Source organism: Vigna unguiculata, chromosome 4 (assembly GCF_004118075.2).
Source record: "Vigna unguiculata cultivar IT97K-499-35 chromosome 4, ASM411807v1, whole genome shotgun sequence".
NCBI classification, from domain to species: domain Eukaryota; kingdom Viridiplantae; phylum Streptophyta; class Magnoliopsida; order Fabales; family Fabaceae; genus Vigna; species Vigna unguiculata.
In genome coordinates this window covers 39,895,802-39,921,000 of record NC_040282.1, presented here as the reverse complement: position 1 = coordinate 39,921,000, position 25,199 = coordinate 39,895,802, and the positions used below count along the sequence as shown (strand labels likewise).

The 25,199-nt window shown below is 32.1% G+C and overlaps 3 protein-coding genes across 4 annotated transcripts; all 3 read right to left on the bottom strand.

Moving 5' to 3' along the window:
- Nucleotides 1-92: 92 nt before the first annotated feature.
- LOC114182267 (alcohol dehydrogenase-like 6) lies at nucleotides 93-10,630 on the bottom strand. Of its 2 annotated transcripts, XM_028069095.1 has the most exons (10): nucleotides 10,251-10,630; nucleotides 10,007-10,143; nucleotides 8,970-9,007; nucleotides 8,312-8,634; nucleotides 7,153-7,235; nucleotides 6,987-7,062; nucleotides 6,835-6,896; nucleotides 6,484-6,579; nucleotides 6,242-6,403; nucleotides 93-525 (listed from the first exon to the last, which is right to left on the bottom strand). In XM_028069095.1, exons 1-10 carry the CDS (start codon nucleotides 10,285-10,287, stop codon nucleotides 409-411), a joined length of 1,131 nt encoding a protein of 376 aa, XP_027924896.1. In that variant the 5' UTR covers nucleotides 10,288-10,630; the 3' UTR covers nucleotides 93-408. The 2 variants fall into 2 exon arrangements, with proteins under 2 accessions (XP_027924896.1, XP_027924897.1); XM_028069096.1 differs by lacking the exons at nucleotides 10,007-10,143; nucleotides 10,251-10,630 and having other exon boundaries at nucleotides 8,312-8,642.
- A 795-nt stretch (nucleotides 10,631-11,425) lies between these two features.
- Nucleotides 11,426-14,171, bottom strand: LOC114181068 (protein N-lysine methyltransferase METTL21A). The gene is made up of 5 exons (XM_028067399.1): nucleotides 13,901-14,171; nucleotides 13,147-13,289; nucleotides 12,457-12,641; nucleotides 11,820-11,933; nucleotides 11,426-11,742 (listed from the first exon to the last, which is right to left on the bottom strand). The coding sequence occupies exons 1-5, from the start codon at nucleotides 14,138-14,140 to the stop codon at nucleotides 11,615-11,617; spliced, it is 810 nt and encodes a 269-aa protein (XP_027923200.1). The 5' UTR covers nucleotides 14,141-14,171; the 3' UTR covers nucleotides 11,426-11,614.
- Nucleotides 14,172-16,748: 2,577 nt separating this feature from the next.
- LOC114182276 (receptor-like protein kinase HSL1) lies at nucleotides 16,749-20,565 on the bottom strand. The gene is made up of 2 exons (XM_028069107.1): nucleotides 17,808-20,565; nucleotides 16,749-17,629 (listed from the first exon to the last, which is right to left on the bottom strand). Exons 1-2 carry the CDS (start codon nucleotides 20,410-20,412, stop codon nucleotides 17,217-17,219), a joined length of 3,018 nt encoding a protein of 1,005 aa, XP_027924908.1. The 5' UTR covers nucleotides 20,413-20,565; the 3' UTR covers nucleotides 16,749-17,216.
- Between the last annotated feature and the right edge of the window lie 4,634 nt (nucleotides 20,566-25,199).

Sequence of the window (25,199 nt, the reverse complement as noted above, 5' to 3'; positions counted from 1 at the left end):
CATTTTACATTGAAAATATATTTTATATATTTAAAAATATTTTACAAATTTTAATGATATAGAAACAAACTGGTAGCAACTAGTCCAAATAATACATTAATATGGCCTTCCATAATTGAGATCACCTTGTTTCTTAAGGATGTAATGTAACAACTTTTCAAGATGGGCTATAGTGTATTACAAGGTAGAAATGCACTGTATACAAATACAACGTCACATTATTTAGCATATGTAAATTTTTATAGTTGAGCGAAGACAAAAATTAGCATAATCAATATTGTTATTACAAGATTCAACTCTCATCAATGTTCAATGATATCTATGCAAAGAAGTTTCTACATTCTATGGGGCACTGATTTCTGCAATAACTCTTTTTTTGGAAAAAAATAAAGAAAGAAACTGAAGGTATTATCTTGGCATGTGGATAACACAACGCAGACACTTTCCTTCCTTCATGAGATTGAAAGCTTTGTTGATGTCATGAAATGGCAAATTGTGTGTTATGTAGTCATCAATCTGGATTTCCTGCATATTAATCATCACAATATTAGTAGTTTAGTACATATACTTTTTGCTAAAATACACTATTTATAGGAATGCATGTCCAATATCTGTTAGATGATATATTAGTTTTAAATTTGTTAGGTTAGTTACAAGTTAGTTTTGCTTTCTGTCTTTTTACGTTCTCTGCTTTCTTTTATATAAAGCTTCCGCTTGTAATAGGTAACTCACTTTTCAATATAATACAAAAGCTCTTTTTCATTCTCTCTCTCTTCACGTCAATCCTAACATGGTATCCAGAGCCTAAACTAGGCCATGGCTTCTGAAAATTCATCATCCTCCTGCACCACCACTCTTGCTCATTCCTCTGCCACTCCTCATGTCTTCTCTACCCCTATCCATTTTAAACTAGATGAAGAGAATTTCTTAACCTGGGAACAACAAGTTCAAGCAACAATTACTGGCCTCGAACTTTCAGAGTTTCTTGAAGGCTCCACAGCACCTCCACAATATCTCAGTCAAGAAGATCAAGTCTCCAATATTATCAATCCAAGATTTCTCCAATATCGTCGACAAGATAGCTTAATTGTGGCATGGCTTCTTTCATCTATGACACCAACGCTCCTAACCAAGATGGTGGGTCTCACAACTTCAGCCCAAATATGGAAGAAGCTCAAGATTTACTATGCCACTCAATCTCGAGCAAAGATCAAAAAGCTCAAGCTTCAACTTAAAACTCCGAAGCGTGATCGATCAGTTGCTGTCTACGTTCTTGATGTCAAGCGGGTAACAGATGCGCTTGCTGCCATACGTGCACCCATCAGTGAAGAAGATCACATTGAAGCCATATTGGATGGCTTTCCCAAGGAGTACGATTCTTTTGTCACGTCTATTCTCTCTCGCCTTGATCCGTATACAGTTGATGAGATTGAGGCTCTATTGTTGGCTCAAGAAGAACGTATGGAGAAACATCGCTTTCAAGATTCCATGCCTCAAGCCAATGTTGTCGTCAATTCTTGGAACGGAAACAACGCTCGTGGAAGATCCAACCAACATTCGGGCCGTTCTTCAAGAACAAATCAATCCACTCGTGGTGGTAGATCTTTTAACTCTCATAACCCTACCCGGACACAATGGTCTTCACAAGCAGAAAATTCCTCCACCAAGATACAATGTCAGATTTGTCATAAACCAGGACACAGTGCTCCTGAATGCTGGCACAAATTCAAAGAAGATTATCAACCTCCTCCTCAGGCACATAACTCCCAAACATCATCTCTTCCTAGTGACCAAACAGATCAGCCTTCTACTAGCACCTTGATTGATCCACTGTGGTATCCGGATAGCGGAGCTTCCCATCATATCACCAATGATCCTTCCACTTTTTCTTCAAAATCTTCTTATATTGGTAATGAACAAATTACTCTTGGCAATGGAACAGGTTTGCCAATACATAACTCTGGTTCAGCCTTCTTGTCTTCATCTGCTAATTCATCATTTTTTCTCTTACGTAATCTTTTACATGTGCCAATCATTACCAAAAATTTGTTGAGCGTATCTCAATTTGCAAAAGATAACAATGTATTTTTTGAATTCTACCCTAATTTTTGCAATGTTAAACGACAGGGAACTCAGGAGATCCTTCTTCAAGGAAAAATTAAAGATGGTATCTACGTTTTTCCACCTCTAAAACCTGCACCAGCTCCTCAAATTCATCACTCCACTGCTGGCTCCAACACTCTTCATACTTGGCATGCAAGGTTTGGTCATGCATCCTACAAAACTGTAAAACAGTTTCTAAATTTCTGCAACATACGTACTAATAGTGAAACTGTATTTTGTGATTCTTGTGCTCTTTCTAAGTTGCATCAATTTTCTTTTCCATCTTCAAATACTTGCTATACTAAACCGCTTGAACTTGTCTTTATAGACATTTGGGGTCCTTCACATGTTCGGTCTGTTAATGGTGATCAATATTACATCTCCTTTCTTGATGCATATTCCAGGTTTACTTGGGTATATCTTTTACACTCAAAATCTCAAGCTTTCACTCTCTTTTTACGTTTTAAATTGCTTGTTGAAAATCAATTAGGAACAAGGATAAAAGCAATCCAAACCGACAATGCTAAAGAATTTCAATGTTTTGATAAGTTTCTCCATAATGCTGGTATTGCTCATCGCTATACGTGCCCACATACCCATCAACAAAATGATTCTGTTGAACGAAAACATAAACATATTATTGAAACTGGCCTAAGCTTACTTGCTCATGCTTCTCTCCCATTAAAATACTGGAATTATGCTTTCATGCATGCTTCAATTGTTATCAACAATTTGCTCATCCCAGTGCTTAATAATCGTTCTCCTTATCAAGTTTTGTTTGGTCATACGTTAGATCACAATATGTTTAAAATTTTTGGTTGTTTGTGTTATCCTTTATTAAAACCATATAACAATCATAAATTCAACTTTAAATCTTCTGCTTGTTTATTTTTGGGTCTTTGTCGGAATAGGAAAGGCTATATTTGTATGCATCCTTCTGGAAAAATTTATTTCTCCCGTTCAGTTCTTTTCAGTGAGCAGGTTTTCCCCTATAAACTTGCTACAAATATGTTTGAGACTCAACCTACTATAGTTCCCGAGCCCACACCTCTACCTTCACCCAATATCAATTCACCACCCTTACCTTCTGTTATTACATCAGAAAAATGTATAGTGTCATCCATCCCCAATGTTGCACCTCAAGATGCTACTGCCACATCCTGTTCACCGGAAAAATCACCTCATCAGTCTAACCTTAATTCCCCTGAAACAGACCATCCCACGTCCTCTCCTATTGATCAATCTATATCTCCTTAACATTCCAACTCTCCTACTGATATTCAACGACAACCTGTCACCACTAATATACATCCAATGCAAACTTGAGGGAAGTCAGGTATCACTAAGCCTAAAGTATTCTCTGCTATTGCTACTGATGTTGTTCCTGTTATAGCCAAAGAAGCTCTTAAACATATTGAATGGAAGAAGGTCATGCAAACATAATATGATGCGCTTCTAAAGAACAAGACGTGGACTCTTGTTGAGCTTCCCCCCAATGCACATGTCATAGGTTGCAAATGGATATTCAAAAACAAGTACAATTCAGATGGCACTCTCGAGAGACGAAAAGCACGTCTTGTTGCTCGCGGATACAACCAAGTTGTTGGCATTGACTACTTTAAGACTTTTAGCCCTGTTGTTAAACCCACCACTATTCGTGTGGTTCTTTCAGTTGCTGTTGCTGCGAAATGGCAAGTACGCCAATTAGACGTAAATAATGCTTTCTTGCATGGGAAGCTCACAGAGACCGTTTACATGGATCAGCCACCGGGATTTTCAACCAGTCCAAAGCTTATTTGTCGTTTGCACAAAGCCATTTATGGCCTAAAACAGGCACCTTGAGCCTAGTATCACAAGCTGAGCACCACGCTAATCAAGATGGGTTTTCGTTCAACTATTAGTGACTCTTCTTTATTTACTAATATTACTGCAAACTCTATCATTTTGATTCTCATTTACGTAGATGATATCTTGATAACAGGCAATGATACTAATGCCATTACTGCTCTTGTTGCAGCTCTTAACATGCAGTTTTCTCTTAAAGACCTTGGCTCCCTTCACTATTTTCTTGGAATCGAGGCTACATGGTCCTCTAGTGGTGCTTTACATCTTACACAAACAAAATACATAAAAGAAATTCTCTCCAAGGTTCAAATGACAGACGCTAATTTTCTTCCTTCTCCTATGGTCTCTTCTTTAAAACTCACGCAGATGCATCCACTGCCTTTCACGACCCCACCCTATATCGTCAGATTGCAGGAGCACTGCAATATCTAACCTTTACCCGTCCCTACATTTCATACGCTGCCAACAAGCTTTGTCAATATATGCACCAACCTCAAACCCATCACTGGAATGCCATGAAACGTCTTCTACGCTACCTTGCAGGCACTCCAACTCATGGATTGTTGTTCACTCCAAACACACACCCCTCCATACAAGCTTTCACAGATGCAGATTGGGGGTCAGATCCTGATGATAGAAAGTCAACCACCGGTTATTGCATCTTCATTGGCACAAATTTGATATCATGGTCTTCAAAGAAACAAGCCGTTGTATCACACAGCTCCACTGAAGCAGAATATAGGAGTATCGCTTCTGCCAGTACCAAAATCAGTTGGCTCATGTCTCTTCTCAAGGAAATAAACCTGCACACTTCTATTCCAATTATTAACTCTGACAATCTCAGTGTTGTGCTTCTTACTGCCAACCCTGTCATGCATTCTCGCACCAAGCATTTTGAAATGGATCTACATTATATCAGAGACAATGTCCAGAAACGTGAAATCTTTGTTCGGCATGTTCCTGCTCGTCTTCAACTTGCTGATGCTCTAACAAAACCAATTTCTGGTGGAACCTTCTCTCAGTTTCGTGATAAACTCATGGTGTGCTCGCTTCCTCAACCCCATTAGTTTACGGGGGCATGTTAGATGATATATTAGTTTTAAATCTGTTAGGTTAGTTACAAGTTAGTTTTGCTTTCCGTCTTTTTACGTTCTCTGCTTTCTCTTATATAAACCTTCCGCTTGTAATATGTAACTCACTTTTCAATATAATACAAAAGCTCTTTTTCATTCTCTCTCTCTTCACGTCAATCCTAACAATATCAAACTAAAGAACAACAAAATAATCCATGGGGATAAAAGTATATAAACAAGAATCTAGCTCTACTAGAATTTGAGGTTGCATTCTCAATTCCTTTCTCTCTGGGCACTTCAGAAAATCTAAGTTACAGACTTTTGACAGACTTTATAATAAAAAGATTATGTTGCAAATACTAGATATACATCACATACTAGGCTAAACGTTGTAAACTAAAGACTTACTTTCAATGATAAGAAGAAATTGCCCTCAACTTTATCGTTAATAAACAATACCAGTGAAGCAGATGGAAGTAAGAAAGTGGCGCAAAGAAGCTATATTAACACTTTTAAAAGAATAAAAAAAGAAAGAACGATGAAATTAGCTTAGGCAGATAACTTTATTTGTAAAAGTTTTCTCATATTAGCTCCTCAAAGAGCTTATCCTATTTTTAACTAGTTGGCAAGCTAATTATAACTTATATAGAAAATTTTATTTCATTTTACTTTCTAAATTTTTCTCCTATAAGTTCTTATGAAAAAACATATAGAAGCAGAGCAAGAGTGAGAGAGAGAACTTTCTCAGGGTCATGCTGCAACAACTGTTTACCTATGAAAAAATACATTTTTTTGAACCATTAGACTTATCTTCGTATCTGTGTTGTCAGCTAAAAACGTATTTTCTGCACAAATCATCATGAAACCTAATGGTTCTTCAAATTTATTGTTTTATCTCCTTAAGTGAAGTTATCACTCAGTTTATATCTTCTCAACAGAGTTACTCTAATCACTAGCCAAAAAACATAACTACGTGTGAGATAAAATGGCATTTTCAAATAGTCATTGAGAACCGTTTATGCAGAAGGTAACAGCCTAAATTGCCCGGCTTACTAGGATTCAGTTTGATAAGAATATATATCCATCATGAAAGGGAACACATGATATTTTGATCAGGAAGTAGAGATAGTCATGTTTCAAATTAGAGTAAAAATATATGAAGTAATCATGCTTATAGAAAAAAAAAAGAAAAGAAATATTCAGGGTACTGTTGTAGTTACCTTGTTGACATACTTCTCTACTAACGAAGGAAGATCAGATTTTGGTTTCCAACCTCCAAATAGAGATCCTTTCAATGTTCTTCCCATCAGTAGTAGTCCATAATGAGCTGACATCGCAGGTTTTGCCTTTGGCACCCCAAGTGTTACAGTCAAACCCCATCCCTACGCAACCAAGGAAAAGCAATGAATCCAATTATAATGAATAAAAGCTTTTAAATGATTTTGGGTATATAGAGCATTACATCACAGCATGACTGCAATGCAGTGGTTATCATATCAGTGTCACCGACACATTCAAAAGAGAAATCTGCTCCACCATCAGTAATCCGCTTAATAACCTGGAAATTTTCAACATATATTAATGGCTGTTTGACATCATAACCTTTTTGTCCACATACTTATAGTTTTTGTGCTGAAGAGAAATCATATTTAACCAAAATAAGATTAATGATAAATTTGTATGGATCACATGAAATATTTGATCTTGTACCATACTTTGGTTATTCATCAATTAAAGTTATATAAAATATTCTCCATATGATAAAGTATGATAAGTTAAATCGGATAATTTTGTGATGAGAAGATAAACCCACCTGAGCAATAGGTTCTTCACAGGAATTCGGGTCAAGAACTTCTGTAACCCCAAAAGCCTTAGCTGTGGTAACAACCAAGACGACAACAATAAATAATCAAGGGAATAATTAAAAATAGATTAAGGAGTAATTTAGGGGACTGAATATGGTACCATTTTCACACTTCTGTGGGTTGTTGTCAACACCAATTATTCTAGATGCACCTCTTAGTTTTGCGGCTTGAGCAACCTAATTGAAGGAATGTTAGCTACAATTTGGAAAATATTATCACTCGTCAGTTGAGAAGCTAAGATACTATTGCTAAGTGCCTTTACTTACGGATAGGCCTACAGTTCCAAGACCAAAAATCACCACAGTTGATCCTTTTGACACATCAGCAACATTCCATACTGCACCCAGACCTAATGTTGCAATGCAATGATTCCCATAATCAACCATAAATGAATAATTTATCAATGATATTAACAACACTAAATTATATGTGAGGTATAAGAAAGAGGAGGAAAATAAGTCCAGCATTGTATTACGCCCTTCAAAGTCATCCAATGTCACTTAGAACCAACGGTTGTATCCAGTGATCCAATCTTTACCTAGGCCACTGACAATGGCTCTAGCATCATCAAATCTAATATTAAAACATTTTAACACCGTCTGATGTTTCCTTACCAATCATTTCTGGATCTGCTTTGGTTAATAATTCGGAAGTCCAGTAGAGTTTTGGGTCAAATTTATTATCAAATTAGTTTCATATTTTTCCCGAAGCAGCAACAAATCATCAGTTAATATCTCTGAATATGCAAATGATGGGATTAAAAGTTTTTTTTTTTTTCAAAAAATTATTGGGATCAAACAAACTAGTTCATGATATCTTTGTCATCATACAAAATTGTGTCTGTCAACAAGATACTAAAAGCAAACAATGCAAAACAAAAATAGATTAGGATATTTTGCAGGGTAAACCTATGCGACAAGCATCTATGAACCAGGTGATGGAACACTTATATGTCCTAAAATCAATTTAAGCTATAAAGAACAGTAGACCTTTAACAATCAATCAGTGTCAGACAAATATGCAATTGGAATTGTCAAAAATACAAAACAACATAAAAGGCAATCATTATTCTTTAAGTTCTAACTAAATTAAGAGAAAATGGGCCAATTCACTTGGTGATCTGCAGCTGAGAGGATCGCTAATTATAAGATTACAATTATATATATTGCCTTTATTTATTTGCTGAGGTCCTACGGTTCCTTACTGTTCAAGCTTCTGAATACAGAGACACAGTCATGCCTCCTCTAGCCATCCATGGGAAATAACAAGACAAAAAAAAATAAAAACAGAGTCTCTAATGGCTATTACCCTGTTACTACCTCAAGTAATTTAAGTACATGAGTTTAACTTTTCAATGTGGATCTAAAACTCCTTTGATCTATTCCCAATTTTGTAGAACTAATAATAAACACTTGAAACATTTACCTGCAGCAACCCCACAGCTCAGAAGGCAAATTTTCTCAAGAGGTGCATGGGGGCTGACTTTCACTGCACATCCGGAATGGATTACTGTATATTCACTGAAACTTGAAACAGCGCAATAATGATAAACAGGCTTCCCTTTTACTGAGAAGCGTGTCTTCTGATCACTGTGCATTAAACCCCTTCTTTCCAATCCTAAAACTTGACAAATGTTACTTTTTCCAGATGTACACTGTCTGCATGTCATGCATTCTCCAATGAATACTGTTAGCACATGGTCACCCTCTTTGAATTCAGTCACTCCCAGTCCCACACTCTCAACAATCCTGCAAAACTACACTAAATATTCAACATCTATTCAGAAATTTACTCATTTTTCCATGATTTAAGTTATGTTCACGATGCAACTATATCACATTGCCATGCACAGTGTCACACTTTCTAAAATCAGTAATGTTCCCCGATGCTGCTGCACGCTTGTAGTTGATCATTGTCACTCAAGGAACTCGATACATCAGTATTTGATGCACTGCAATTCTCGTACTAGCTAATAGGTAACTCTATAAGAAATTCTTCATAAGAAATTCAGATAAAAAATCCTAAGAATCAGTAGTGATTAATGTTGTCTATAGTTCAAAGATAGAAATTAAGAATAGATTACCCTGATCCTTCATGGCCAAATATGCGAGGAAATATGGCCTGCAAAAAAAGCACCTTGCGTTAAATGTTTAACAGCAGAGTCATAAATCTTCAACGGAAAGTTCAATAATCGTGACAACAAAGATATATTGTTCAGCAAACTAATCCATCACACCACCAACCATCATTAGGCTTAAATAAGTTTCAGGTTCTCAATATATAACAATTTTTTGTTCTGAGAACCCAAAATTTCTTTTCTTCAAATTAAGTACCTAATCGACTAAAAAATTTGGTTCAAGATCCTGAAAAAAATATTTATCTATATTTCCTTCTTACAATTATGTTTACTCTTTCAACCAATTCCTGAAATATTATTAGATTTCTCTTTTGATCTCTCTACTTATTTTTTATCATAATAACCAACATAAGGACTTCATACATATCACTATTCAACAATTCAAATAGTGTGACACTTGTTTTAACTTAGCAAAAACGTGGTAAGTAGAACAAATGAAGGTAATGTCAACGACTTAACCAAAATTATATAATTTACTAGATACCCAATTTGAAAAAGAAAATATATTAAATATTCAGAAAGAAAATCGGCCATATATTAAAAGACTTGAAACTTACTTAAGTCATATATTTTATAAAAGAACAAGAGGCATAATCTTGAGGAACACAATATTCAATTCAAGATTTATCTGCAAAACTTTAATCAATCGTCTTAAACATCAAACATTGACAACCTCTTACGTTATTCAATTACATCTCACAAAGAGTGGTTTCTGGAACCTTGTTGCCCAGGATATGATTCCATTAATTTTCATTAGTTTAATTTTAATACATGGTCATTTGTCATAAATGGACCTTTTACCCTCTCAACCAGTTAGAAATCAACTTAATTACTATTTTTAAAATTACATAAGTCAATAATTTTCAATGACATGCCAATCCATGATTGTGATGGGTTTTTCTTTCTAGATTTGACATTCCAAAAGATCCCTAAAAAGTTCTATGAAACAAATTCTTCTGACAGACAATGATAACAAGCCTTACATGAGATTCCCAAGCAGAGAGATCACTGCGGCAGAGAGAGGTGGAGACAACCTTAATCCTAATCTCCATTGGTTGGGGAGGGCTCACTTCCACTTCCTCCATCACCAGTGGCTCCCCAGCTCCCCATGCCACTGCAGCTGTTCCATGTTCCACATGCCATCATTAACAAAAACCCCATCCTCCCATGTTCATCATAAACAATGGACAGAAAGATATATCAAAGGAAAAGGGTGACTGAGTTTACCTTTGCAGGTGATGACTTGAGGGGTTGAGGGCGCCATGTTAGTGAGTGAAGAAGAATTAGAAAAGTGAAAAAGAAAAGGGTGGAAGAGAACTTGAAATAGCTGTTGTTGTTCTCGTTGGTGGTGGTGATGGTGGTAGGTGACACTGTTGAGACAGAATTAGCTGGTGTTTGGTAGGATTAAGAATGTAGTTGCAGTGTGCCACTAGAGACATTAATTTTAAGGTGTAGTATTTAAATCTATATAACAAAAAAAATTTATAGGTCATATTTACAAACAAAAGAAAATAAATATCCTATCGTATCGAGCAAAACCAACAAAGATTGAAACTTTTGTGTGAGAAAGCGAGAAGAAGAAGAAATTAGTATGGCAATAATGAACAAGAAGAAAAGCAAAACAGAACGAACAAATCAACCATTGAACTGAGAAAATAAATGAGGAAAATTGTAGCCGACAAATCAACTCACAAAATCAGCAAAAATAAATCTTAAATATATTACTTTATTTGTTCCTATAAATTATTGTATTTTACTTTTGTTCTTAATAAATTTGTTACTTTTTTTGTTTTTTTAAAAAAAAAATCACCATCTAAATCACTTAATTTTCACAAAGTAAAAATTTAATAAAAATACTTTTATTAAAAACCAAAAACAAAGTCCAAAAGTCAACCGGGGAACCAACGACATGAAAAAAACTTATAACCAATAACTCATCGAAAAAACTCTAATAAGTTAGCAGGAGACTCCAAGAAAAAAATGAACTAAAATGACTTGGAGTTAAGTTTAATTAATTAAGAAAATTAAATTAATATTTAATTTAAAACAAGATTATAAAAAAGAGTTACTTAATTTCATATTTACATAATTGCTTAAATATGATATTACAAGAGTCAAATAATCATTTTAAATATAAAATAAAATATTTGAAATAAGTATCTTAAACTTACAATATTAAAACTCATCTATGCTTACCTAAAATATTACTGATCTTTAAACCTAAGTTATTAAAATTAGAATTTCAATTTTAAGTAATTAAATTACTCTTTCGAAATTCTAAAAATTGAATTTATTTTAAAAAAATTATATTTAAATCGATTCTTAAAATTAGTAGTCTCGCAAAACATAAAATATTACAAGATTTTTTTGTACATTCAATGACTAAAATAAATATTTCGTTCTTTCAAAAGATTAAATTGACAACACTTCGTGAACCAAATTAATCATTTATCCTTACAAAAAACAAAATACTCACGGGTTAACAAAGAAAATATAGTGATAAAAAAACTCATAATTCTCAAATTCTTAATGCACTTTATGCCATTATGCTACCAGCATTACACAAGACAATTAAACGTTAATCTCAACAATCATTTCTTCACTAGAACATAAAGAACAACACGATTGCTGCAATAATCAGGGTGCCACAGTGTTTGATCCACACGACCAATAGCGAAATTGTTCATTGCAGCTTCTAAGAAGTACTCAAGAATGGCATCTGAAATAAGAACATTATTTAGCACAGGTCATGCATTGTGGTTCCGAAAAAGAAGAAAAAGGAATAGAATTCTTTACCATTTCTGAGTTCTCCAGCCAAAAATATTGTTGTATTTGATCCAGAGAGTTGCATAAGCGTCTCTAGCAGATCCACCACTGCCCCCTCACTGTACACTACATCAGATCCTAGCACTGATAACAGGAAATCAAGTATTGAATCACCAAGCTATTCCTATAAATAGTTCAAAATTTAACAGCTTCTTATGGAACTCTGATTCAATTCTCATTAGCCAAAAACACCAAAATGACAATTTTAGTAAACATAGCATTAACAAGAGCCTCGTCATGCTAGAATGTAAAAAAATAAAACACTTCTGATATGAATTGATGCAAAAATTTTCATGAGACCATGGTGGCATAAGTTGTAACACTTCATCTAAATTCTAATTTTGCAAAACAGGTTGTATTTGCAATGATCTCACAACGAATATTAGATTAAAAACATAAAAGAAAATGCTAACAAAGTAGACAAAGGTAACTCCAATAGGCATTCGGATCAACAGAAGAAAAAAAAATACAACTAACTACAAATCTATTATAGGAACGCAAATCACTGTGACATTTCATAAGTTTTGTGGTGCCCGTGGTTGAATCTTGTTTGTTTCTCCTTGTTAGCTCTAAGCAGTGGGGAGGGGTTGAGGGAGATAACTTTTACCGAAATCAGGTGTGGGATCAATGAGTTCTGAGTCAGGATCTTCTCCCCATGTGAGTTCCGTAGCTGTTATAGAACCGCGTAGAGAAACATGTTTCATATTGGTCTCAATGTTCTTTCTCAGTAGCCTCAGCCTATCTGGCAGATCAGTAACAACAACTTCACCACCCAAGAGGGCTGCAATACAACTAAGGAAGAAAATAAGAAAGGTGCATCATAGATTGAGTAAGAACAACCAAAAAATAATTGTTCTCCATTGCTGGACAACCTAGAGCTAGTAGGGTTAAACTTCTTAAAAAACAGTTACAGAAAAGGAAAAGAACACAAATTAAGGAGGTGAAATGAATCAGACTTCTCCCATAAGATGGAATCAACTTATACACCACAACAAATAAGGTAGCTAGGGCTTATGACAAAGTTAAGGTAGAGAAGTATATTTAAACTAGTGAGAGAAATTTGATTCAATTTTATCTTAATTCATCTTATTTCTTCTCCTATACTAGCTCATTGAAAAGTTTATCCAAATTGTCGCTTGGTTGTAAAGAAAAACGATGCCAAAGCCCAAACCTCTACTTTCCTACATCATTTAGTCCATGTGGAAAAAGCCAAAAGCTAATCAAGAAATTACTGAGAAACCAAAGCCATATATCATGAACAGATAAAGAAGAAGATAGAGATTGCAATTGAACTCACCCAACCAATCCACAACCAGATCCCAACTCGACAATCTTCTTTCCCTGAAGGACAAGCATCCCTGAGTCAACAGAATGCTCCAGAAACTTCCCCAATACAACTCCACTGTCCCACATCACCGCTCCAGTCACTCCAGGAGTTCCCTAAAATCAAAACTCGAAAATACCATAACTGTGAGTTGAATTAACAATATTCAATTCACCGCATGATGGAAATTTCAACATTAAATCTTAAAACAATAAACCAACAATTAAAAACGGCACAAGCTAAAGCAAAAGCCGTTTGAGCAGTAATGTGAAGTTAACTTGATCATTTTCTCCAAATTCAAAGCTCCAATAACACACGTAACCAATGGATGGCTACTGCAAGACTCTAACTTTAACCAATAACAATCAGCAGCATGCCATTTTATGAAAAGGGTAATCAAGTTCGGGCTTAAAAACAACCAGGTCATCAAGTTATAACTCAAACCATGATCAAACTGTGGATGATTACCCAATGTGAAGTTAAGTGGTTTTCGTTTTCTAAAAATCAGAGCCTCAATAGTACAAGTCATCAACCAGGGATGTCATAAGCTTCCACCTTTAAGAAATAACAATCAGTACCATAGTATTTTATGAAAAGGGAAATCACATTCGAGTTAAACAAAGCAATTGGGTCATCAAGTTAGAACACAAACCAGGATCAAAATCAAAGCTTTTTTTTTACCAATAATCTTTTTAACTAAAGCAGGGAGCGTAAGAGAGAAAGATACCAAGGAAGAAGGGGATTGAAGAATGGATAGAGAGTGGCCACAAGTGTCGAGGGACAGTTGCAAAGAAGATTGAGAGACAAAAGCGTTGGGTTTAGAAAGCGTGGGTTGCTGAATACCCCAAAGAAGCATGGTCTCCTCCGCAGCAGATTCCTCTCCACCAATCATCAACCGAACTTCACCACCGTACGATCCCAACTTCACCATTGGTGCCACTGCTTCCTCTTCCTCTTCCTTTTCCATGGCGTCCTCGCTCACTCTGCTTCGGTTTCAATTGGGTTCATTTTATTATGGCCTTTTTGTTTTGGACATTGAAACAAACAGGGCCTTGTATTGGGCTATTTCGTTTAACGCCCCGTGGTTCTTCCTACACCTCTATAGGGTGTGTAAAAACACAACCCTCACATATTAAAGAAAATAGATAAACAAAGAAATTTAATTATACAGAATGAAGAATTAATTATAATTAATATGAAAACATTACGTGAAAAACTTACAGGGCAACAAGTTCCTATGATTATCTAAAACATGAAAATATTTCCTACTAAAACTATCAATGATCAAAGTTAGTGATAAAAAAAAGTAGCTTTCATGTTAAAAAAGTTTATAGCATTCATTTCAAAGACTTTTAAGAGAGAAAAAAAAATCCAAAATTAAATCAACCTATACTAATATCTAGAAGCTGTGACATATAACTTTTCTAATTTTGTATTTCTAACTTTTGAATAAACTAAATTTAATTCATAAAAAAATCTTAAAAAATTCTTATACCAAAGTTTTGGAAAGAAAACCTTTAACTTCTACTATAGTCTGTGTTTGGTTTTAATTTGGTGAGTCAATTTGTAGCTTTCAAAAAGCACCAATTTTCTTGCATTTTAAAGTAAAAAATGGAACCAAACACCCAATTAAGGTTATACGTATCCATCGTACAACAAATTTTAAGGTAAATCATGAAAGACAAGTGGTTTTTCATTCTTTTACTTTACAACACTGAGCTTTTGTAACTACTTCTCATTTTGTAGCTTTTATGGTTTCACTTATTCCTTGCATGCCTATTTTTCAACGGTCAACACACGAGGGAGTAAAATAAAAACCTAATGTTGACTACTTTAAGTCCATTCATTTGTTTGCTTACCTAATTTACTTACTCATTTAGGAGTTCAAACAGACAAAGTTTTAAATTTGACCAAAAAAAAAACAGAGAGAAAACTTTCAAAAACAAAAGTTTTGAAGCTTTTCCCTTTATCATAATTAGTCTTCAAGCCTTGTTGTGTTACACTGGAGATTTGTCTGACAATAAAAATACCTTAATAATACAAAATATAATATTAAAAATAATTATATATCTATGTACAAGAGTTAAATGTGTTTTTTATTTTCATATTATTATAAAAGAATGTATGTAATCCTTAAACTAAATTATAAAATATTCCGTGTTTATATTCTATGAAAATTATGTAAAATATTTCTTCAAAAACAAATGTATGTGAGAATTATATTTTATTTTACTGTGAAAGTCAGTCATATGAAAAACACTCTGTTGTAAAAAAAAATATTTTAGATCGATTTTCATAAAATATAAGGAATAAATACATTATAATTTAATTTATAGATAAAACTCTTCTTTTATACCAGTTTGAAAACAATATATATAACCTTTTTTTCATTTATCCTTTTAGTGTTCAGGCTTTAAATTGACAAAAATATACAAAAATAAAAAAGGCATCTATAACTAGCTAAGAATAACTTGAAAGAATGGAGATTAAAATATAAAATTTAGTCAAATATAAGAAACAAATGAGTAATTTATATTTTCTATATAACTTGTAAGAGGATAAAGAACTTATTTGTAGGCCACATATATAATCAAGAATAAAATTACCAAACCTATAGATTTAATGACATTGTTGTTGTTGTCAAAAAATAAGAGAGATTTTATTTGGTATAACAACATTTGACACAAAAATCATTACTAGTATATCGATCATTTTGTCCGATTGGAAAAATAATGATTGAAAAGTAGTAGGACAACTCACTCTTTGATTTCACATTTCCTAGAGTCAACACATGATTAAATAAACAAACATTATATATATATATATATATATATATATATATATTTCCTCTAATGGATTTTTTTTCTTAAATCAATTGTAAGAAGAAGGCATGAGATTACTTTTACGTTTTTGTTTTTAAATATTAAGAAAAATAAGAGCAGTAATTTTGTTTAAGATATTCTTTAAAATAAAAGTATATATATTAAATATAAAAAGGAATAATATCTAATTTGGTCTCTCAAATATTAAAGTGATAGGTCTTTGAATAACTTTTTTTTATGTAAATGACTATTTGAATTATACATGTATTGTCTAAGTTCTTAAGTGAGAATTTTACCAAAAGTCAAGAACAATTAATTGTGATGGTGACACTTTGTTCACTTCTCTCCATTAAGTATAAACTTAATATGATTATGAAAAAAAAGTATTGACTAATAGATTTATAAATAGACTCAAATTCCTTATTGCATTGTTCAAAGTGATTTTCCATTCTCAACAAAACACTCAAAAAAAGTTACAATATTCCAATGTATTTTTCAAATAAAATAAAGTAAACACACTTTCATATTCCTATCTAGAGAACATATATTTTAGTTTGAATGAAAAGTTCCTTTCCATAAATATATTGAAGTTCATCCCACCCCATTCAGTGTAATTGTGTGTGTGTGTGTATATATATATATATATATATATATATATATATATAGTTTATGATTTTATCAGTTGTTTCCAAGTTTGCAACTAAACCGGCATCAGAGTCAAAGCAGTTTGGCCACTACTATGATGCTAGAATCCAACAAGAACAAACTATTCATATTGCATAAATTAAGTTGAAGTTTTCTTCTTTATCTAACTCATTCTACACGGCACATAGTTCCAACCTTACAAAACAGAATTCTGCTGTCACCAATGATTCTCCTCTGAAACAAATTTCAATTTGGATTCTCTAAGCCAGCCAGCTAGTGCAATCTAGAGAAAGGTTTTCAAAAGTTCTAATGATACTGGTATGAAAAAAAGTCTGTAAAATATCTACAGACAAATACATCAAAACTTTGTTGACATTTTAATATTTTTACATGAAAACTTTCCAAATCTGTAACTAGATTAACTAGTGGGTTGTTGATGCTTCCACATTTCATTAAATTCATTCTATACAACAACTCTGTGACAAACTAACTACCCCACTCTTCATTTTCAAACACAGTAAACATTGCCTCAAGTTGCTAAACCTATTTTTGCCACTATCTTATCCATTTTGTTAATCATTCACTATCATGATCAACATTCAATTTGGTTTCCTTTGAACTCTTGAGAAGAGGCATAGCATCATAGTAGTGCCCAAAGTTCTTCTCTGCATAAAATAATGGTTCTGCTAAGCTTTGCAATATTTGTAGGGCATCCTTCATGGAAGGCCTACTTGTAGGCAATGTTGCAGTGCACATGACACCAAGTTTGAAAACAGTGCACATTTCATCTATGTTACTGGCTTCAGTGACATTTTTGTCTAGCAATTCTTCAACATTGTCTCCAATCAGAATGTGACGCCATGCCCACTCTGAAAGAGATGAATGTTGGTCTCCATAACTTGCTTCTTTACCGGTTGTCAGTTCTAATAGCACTACTCCAAAGCTGAACACATCAATCTTTTCACTAACTCTGGTTGATTGCACAAATTCTGCAATTCAAATATGAAAAATTAAATTGAGAATAAACATATATGCCATTCGAGAGTGGAGACTGTTATGTGACTTTTTTCACTGAATGCGTCGAGAAAAGTGTAAACCTCTATTTTGTACTAAGATTATAAGTATCAATCACTATGGTTAGGAGCAAAAAGATTGTATGTCACTCACCTGGAGCAATATAGCCAAATGAGCCAATAACAGCTGACATGGTGCTAAGTTCTCCTGGTTTGATTAACAACTTAGCTAGTCCAAAATCAGCAACTTTTGCATTGAACTGAGAATCCAGAAGGATGTTGCTTGTTTTTATATCTCTATGAACAATAGGTGGTAAACAGTCATGATGCATGTAGCTCAAACCCTGAGCAACCCCAATTGCTATTTTCAACCTCTTTGGCCAATCAAGGACCACTTTATTGACTGAACCTGGCTTAACACTCTGATGCAGCCACTTATCTAGGCTGAGATTTTCCAGATACTCATACACAAGGAGCATAGAATCTTCATTAGAGATACAACACATCAACCTCACAATGTTGGTATGACGAATGTTGCTCAATATTCTAACTTCTGCACGGAAGGAGCTCTCAAGCTTCTTCTCTAACTTTCTGTTATTCCAAATCTTTTTCACAGCAACATAGTCTGAACCAACATCAATGCGGTATACCGTACCATATCCACCGCTACCAATGATGTTTTGTTCTGTCATTGATGAGACAATGGTTGATTCTGTGAAATTCACCCTCTGAAAGGAAATGAGCTTCCAAGAGTTGTCTAATCCTTTCTTTCTCTTTCTTTGAAATCTAATAAACATGACTGATGCCAAAAGGGCCAGTAACAAGGCTACTACCGCCAAGCATATAATCAAACCAATAGACCAAGATGAGCCCTTGCTTGTTCTTTGAAGGCCAGAATTGCACAAGGTAAGGTTCAGTGCTGGGTTGTCAGAACAAAGACCAGAATTGCCCAAAAAGCTACCAGCATACGCAGAATTTTCAAACTCCCTTTGAATCCTCCCAGTTAAATGATTATAAGACAAATTGAGATTGGTGAGTCTGGTAGAGAGGGAAGGAAGTTGGCCAGAGAATCCATTTTCTGATAGATCAAGCTGACTAAGGACTGGTAACTGACCAATTGCATGAGGGATTTGTCCAGAGAGTTGGTTTTGGCTCAAATTTAGAGTGACCAAGGATTTCCATGATATTATATCTGATGGAAGTGCCCCAGTGAGTTGGTTCTGATCAAGCAACAAGGTTGTTAACTTAGGAAGAGCTGTTAGCCCTTCTGGAATACTTCCATTGAAATTGTTCTTACTGGCATCAAACACTACCAAATTAGTCCATGATGATACCCCACTAGGAATTCCACCAGAAAATTGATTGTAACCTATCTCAAACCTCGAAACATTCCAAGATAGCCTTTCAGGAAGCACACCAGTGAACTTGTTATGGCTCACCATGAAATTTGACAAATTGAAAGATGTCCAAAGACCATTAGGAATGTTACCAGAAAACTCATTTTCGTGAATTTTCAGGTCCAGTAAACTACTGCAATTTCCAAGAAATTCTGGCAACTCACCACTCAGCTTATTCTCATAAACAGACAAGTTAAGTAACGTCCCATGATAGCACAGGTTATCCGGTAACTTCCCAGTAAAATTATTAGATGCAATCAAAAAGGTTTTAAGCTTTGAGTAACGGCCAAAATCAGGAGGAAGAGTACCTGATAAGTTGTTGAAAAACACGCGAAAATCACTGAGAGCTGGAAGAGTGCCTAAGCTTTGTGGTATCACACCTGACAAGCTATTCAAAGACAGACTCAACCATGAGAGCTGTTGCAGTTTTCCAAAATCATCTGGTATTTTCCCTGTGAGATCGTTTCTTGCAAGATCAAGGTTGACCAAGTTTAATGCCTCAACCACACTTGGTATCTCCCCTGAGAGGCTGTTTTCAAAAAGATAGAGTGAGGTCAGATTCTTCAGCAAGAATAAACCACTTGGAATTCCTCCAGTTAAGCCATTTTTTGATGCATCCAGCTTCTCCAAAGCCACCATATCTCCAACGTTATCTGGGATTTCCCCTACCAAGTTGGTGCCAAACAAATAAAACACCTTCAATTTGTTGAACTTGGTCAAGTTCCAAGGCAACTTCCATTTAGGAAACAAGAAGTTAGAGGACAAGTCCAAGAACTCAAGATTGGGCAAGCTATCAATCTCAGCAGCAACAGTTCCATTCAATAAGCAAAACTGAAGTTTAAGCTGTCTCAATTGCTTTAAATTTGCAATACTAGCAGGAACATCACCATAGAAATTGGTAGAACCAAGGTTGAGATATTGCAAATTAGCACCCAAACGGTCAATGTCATGAGGAACCTTGCCATCAAAGTTGTTCCCTGAAAGATCTAGGTACTCCAACTTGGAGCAGTTGTAGAGGGGCGTGGGGAAATCACCAGGGATGAAGTTGAAGCTGAAATCAAGGTGTGTGAGGTTGGTGAGGTCACAGATGAAGGGTGGTATAGTTTTGTTGATGTTGGAATGTGAGAGGGTGAGGGAAGTGACTGAGGCAGCGGTGCATGTGATCTCTGGCCATGAACAGTGAGAAGAAGTTGAACTCCAATGGGAGAGGAAAGAAGGGTCTTCAAGATATTGCTTTATGTTAAGCAAAACTGCATGCTCTTGATCATTCAAAGATTGTGAGCTTGTGTGAACAAGGAAGAAGAACAGAACCAGAAAAATGTGACATGAAAAGTGTATACATGATTGAACTGGTATAGTCATCTAGGTGAGTGTGCAAAAGAGAGTGAAAGAGAGAAAAAACAAGTTTTTCCGGTGTTCTGCAGAGAGAGGAGAAGATGATTCTGGTCAGCACTGTTACAAATGAGTTCTGAATGTGTACATAGAAAAGTCGAAAATGGTTAGCTTGCTTTGAGACAATTCACACGTTACTGTGATATATTAGTGCTTATATACAACTCTTTTTATCGTATTATTTTATTTGGGTTAAATATGTTTTTTGTCCCTCAAGTTTTAGCGAAATTTGGAATTAGTTCCTCATCAAAACTTTTGACCAATTTAGTCCTTCATCTTTCAAAATATGTGAATTTAGTCTTTTTAACCAAATTTTGTTAAGTTTATCTGACGTTTCAAGCGCATTTCATGATAGTATTTAAGTTAACATTAAATTTGGTTAAAAAGACTAAATTCACATATTTTGAAAGATGAAGGACTAAATTGGTCAAAAGTTTTGATGAGGGACTAAACCCAACTTTCGCTCAAACTTAAGAGACCAAAAACATATTTAACTTATTTTATTTTGAACTACTGTCAGGAATAACTTGATTAGAGTGATAAAAGATAACCATATCTTTTTATATATACTTATGGATACGATTTTTGGAATAGTAATCTTTATTTTTTTATGAACCTTTCCATAGGAATTTATTAGAAAAACATAATACCAATTAAATCTGAACTCAATTCATATAAAAAATTATTATTATTTTTATTTTAAAATATTAAGATAATTAGTTTATATATTATTCATTTTTTTTCATTTTTACTTAATCTAATATTATTTAAAACTCATTTAGATTTTAATTATTTTTTATTTATTAAAATTTTGAGAAATACGACAATTATCAAAAGAATTTATTTTGTGTGACGAAGAGAACGTCCTGATTTTATAAGCTGGGAAATTAATGTTATGAAAAAAAATATGAGAAGCTTCTACGAAATGCAGTATTTTTTTTATACTATAGTCTTGGATCAACATTTATGAATCTTTAATTATATTTGAAGCCAAGTGTTAACAACATGCTTTGATAGTGACGTTGACAATGACCTTGAGGCGTGAAACACAAACCAATAGTTAAAATAAGAAATTGAATAATGGAATTTTTAGTTTTAATAAATTAAATAAAATTGATTTTTTTTTCGATTTTAGTTATATATATTTTCTATGTATAAAAAATAACAGATTTCATCATGAGTTAAATTGACTTTATTTATTTTATTAATTGTTTAATGCCTTTAATGAAAATATACCCACCTGTGCTGTATGTACATGGATACATAACCACTTGTAGAAATATGAGCCCGACATTTGAATGTTTATTAATAAATTTTGGTTTTGAATTTTTTTTCTAATTTTAGATTATTAACTCTGATTTTAGTCCTTGTAAGAGAACACTTTTTATTTTTATTTTTTGTCTTATTTTAATCACTTTAACTCTGTATTATGCGTTGTTCTAGTTTCACTTTTATTTAACCAAAATTTTTAAATTGTTATAATAGGCTAATATGCAAAACATAAGAGTTAATCAAGTTTTAAATATTTTATAATTTTAAATTTTTTAAATAATTTTTTATTAATTTTTTTAAGTATTTAAAATACTTTTATTTTTATTTAATTTTTGTCTGAATGATGAAACTGTTATTTTTTTTTATATAATTAAATTTTTAATATCACCCAGCTTACTTGTTAACTTATTTTTAGAAAGAAAAGAAACTAATTGACAGTTAAAAGAGATTAAAGAAAAAAATAATTAATAAATTGGGATAAAAATATAAAAATAACAATTACCTTCACACAAAAACCAATGAAAATAAAAAAAATATTTGAGAATTCAATATCACAATTATTTTAATAAAAATTTAATTAAAAATATATAAATTTTTGAAATATTAATTTTTGATAAAATCTTAAATTAAATATATTTGATATTGATAAGTTTTTTTGATTAATTTTTTCACATTAGATCTTTAGGAAATTTAAAAGCTAACTTCATAATAAATTTAATATTAAATTATTCTTTTGGTGTTGTTTTCGTTAAAGTAGTTTCAAATTTGGCCTTTATTTTTTTTTTTCAATTTAGTTTTGGTTTTGTTAAAAGTGATTCAATTTAGTTTTGTTTTTAGTTTCAATTATTTTTGTAAAAGTTAAGTATTATTGTCTCCTTAAATTGAGATTTAATTAACTTTTTGTATAAATTTTATGTTGATATTTTTACTAAAATTAATATTTTATTAAATAATTTTAAAAATATTTTTAAATTAATTTTAAAATTTATACGAAATACATGTTTGAGATCATATTAATTAGAGTTTTCATGTGAATAATTAAATTTAACGTAAGTGAAGAAACATAAATCATACAAAAAATATATATAAACAAATTAAAATTAATAAGTTGTAATTCTCAAGATTTAAGTATTAACTCTATCAATCTACTCATATGAGTTGTCCTAAATATTTTATATAAATTTCAAAGTTTGTTTAAAAATAATTCTATAAATATTTAATAAAAATATTAATTTTAGTAAAAATATCATCATAAAATTTATACAAAGAATAAATTGAGTCTTTTAATTTAAAGAAGAATAATATTACTTTATTTTTTCAAAAATAAAAACTAAATTGAAATAAAAAAAAATAGAAACCAAATTGAAATTCTATCCCCTAATAACATTTGTAAAAGAAATTCAAAAAAAAAAAATTCAAAAATTTAAAAAAATCACAAGTTGACATGTAAGACTAACTTTATCACTATTTATAAAAACTAATGGTATTTTTAAAACAAAAACATAATCATATTGAGACAAAAGAAATTGAAAAACCATTTGAACACCTCTTAAAAAACAATGACAAAAAATATAATTTAGCCTAAATTTAATATTGTTTTGAAATACCTTTACCCATAAACAAGCTTTAGATAACCTTGTAATCTTATAATTGTAGTGCAATGAATAGTGAAAAATAATAGCATTGGAACATATTAACTTTAAAAATTTTATACCTCGTTCCGTATATTGCTTAACATATTGTCCCTTATCTTTAAAATGTTCTTCAAAACTAAAGTGATTTAAATCATTATCTGAAATTAATGATAATGCAAAAAGGACTAACAACTTAACTTGAAATATTAAAATTACTTAATTATAAAACTATAATAATTTTACATGTCTAAAAACTTAAAAAAGTTAGTATAAAGACGGATCGTTGGTTATATTAAATCTCTAAAGATTTTGCCCTAAGCATAAAAGCTTCTAGAAAGTCCACCCTTAAAAAAATTGGTCAACTCAATGAGTATAATATTCACCTTGCTTACGAAATTAGCTTCAAGTTCCAATACTCAATAAATAAATTTATGTTAGTTCCAAACACTAAACTTTGAATCAAATTCACCAATAATAGATAATATGTCACATCATTATTAAACTATTCATTATCATTGGGTTAAATTAGTCTCACTTTATAAATTTTAATATTTCTGTCTACATTTTTCTTTTGCATTCTTTTGATTTTCAATATATATATATATATATATATATATATATATATATATATATATATATTACATAGAAAATTAGGAGACAACTGTACTATATAAAATTCTTTAAAATGATATCTGTCCTGAACATTATCATAATTAATATGATATTCTAGGTAGAAAGAACATAGAATTGTGTCAATATTATAATTTCAAATTTGTTTTGGCTTTTGGATTGCGTGACGAAATTTTTTGTTTCTAGAATGTGTCGAAATTTTTTGTTTCGTAAAACAAAGAGAAGAATATAAGAAAATAAAAATATTATGTTGTCGTAAATAAAGAGTTTATGTGACATTAAATTAAAGTGATAGAATCATGTCTAATTTTGTAATATTCACGTTAAGTCTTGTTATTATTAATGTTTTTTTTCAAATGCATCTTTCATAAAATGTTGTGTGTGAAATTTTCATTTCTTATTTGGCTCTTCCAATAAAATTTAAACTAAACCAGTAATTTACAATTTAATTGTATCAATTATCAGTTTTTGTGTATAAACGTCTTATAAAGTTATTAAACATGGTTAAAAAAACTTATTAAGCATTTTATGATAAAATAAATAAATAAATATATGGTATAATTTTCTTTATGTAATTATTGCAACATCGTTAAAATTTTCATGTTATTTATAAATAAATTGTATAATCTTATAGTTAAATACAATAACATAGTTTTGTTATAATATTTTCATAAGCGTAAATATATTTTTAGTATAATACAATTAAATTATAAAATAAATTTCAAGACACGCTTCATTTATGTTTATTTGTGGCTAATTAATTTTAAATTCATAATATTATATTTAAGTGGTTTAATGTAGCTCAATTCAGTTTTTTTTTTTTTCATCAATTTTACTTATTTCAATTTCGAACACTACATATACATTTTTATTGTGATATCATCAGTCTCAAATATAAACCTTCTCACTATCACGAAATTGTCGTTTGTGATCGAAACAAAATTGTAAATTCATGACATTTGGAGTGATTAAATGAAAGGAAAGAATAAAATAAAGAGAAAGAACAACTTATTTAGAAGGAAAAAAATATTGTACTTAATATAGCACAGGTTCCTTGAAGAAGAAAGTTTAAAATGAAAAGAAAAAAATAATATTTAACTAGCACATCACTAGTACAATTAATGAAACATTTGAAGAAAATATTTACTGTTTATTTGAATTTTTCACTATATATATATATATATATATATATATATATATATATATATATATAATTGGTTT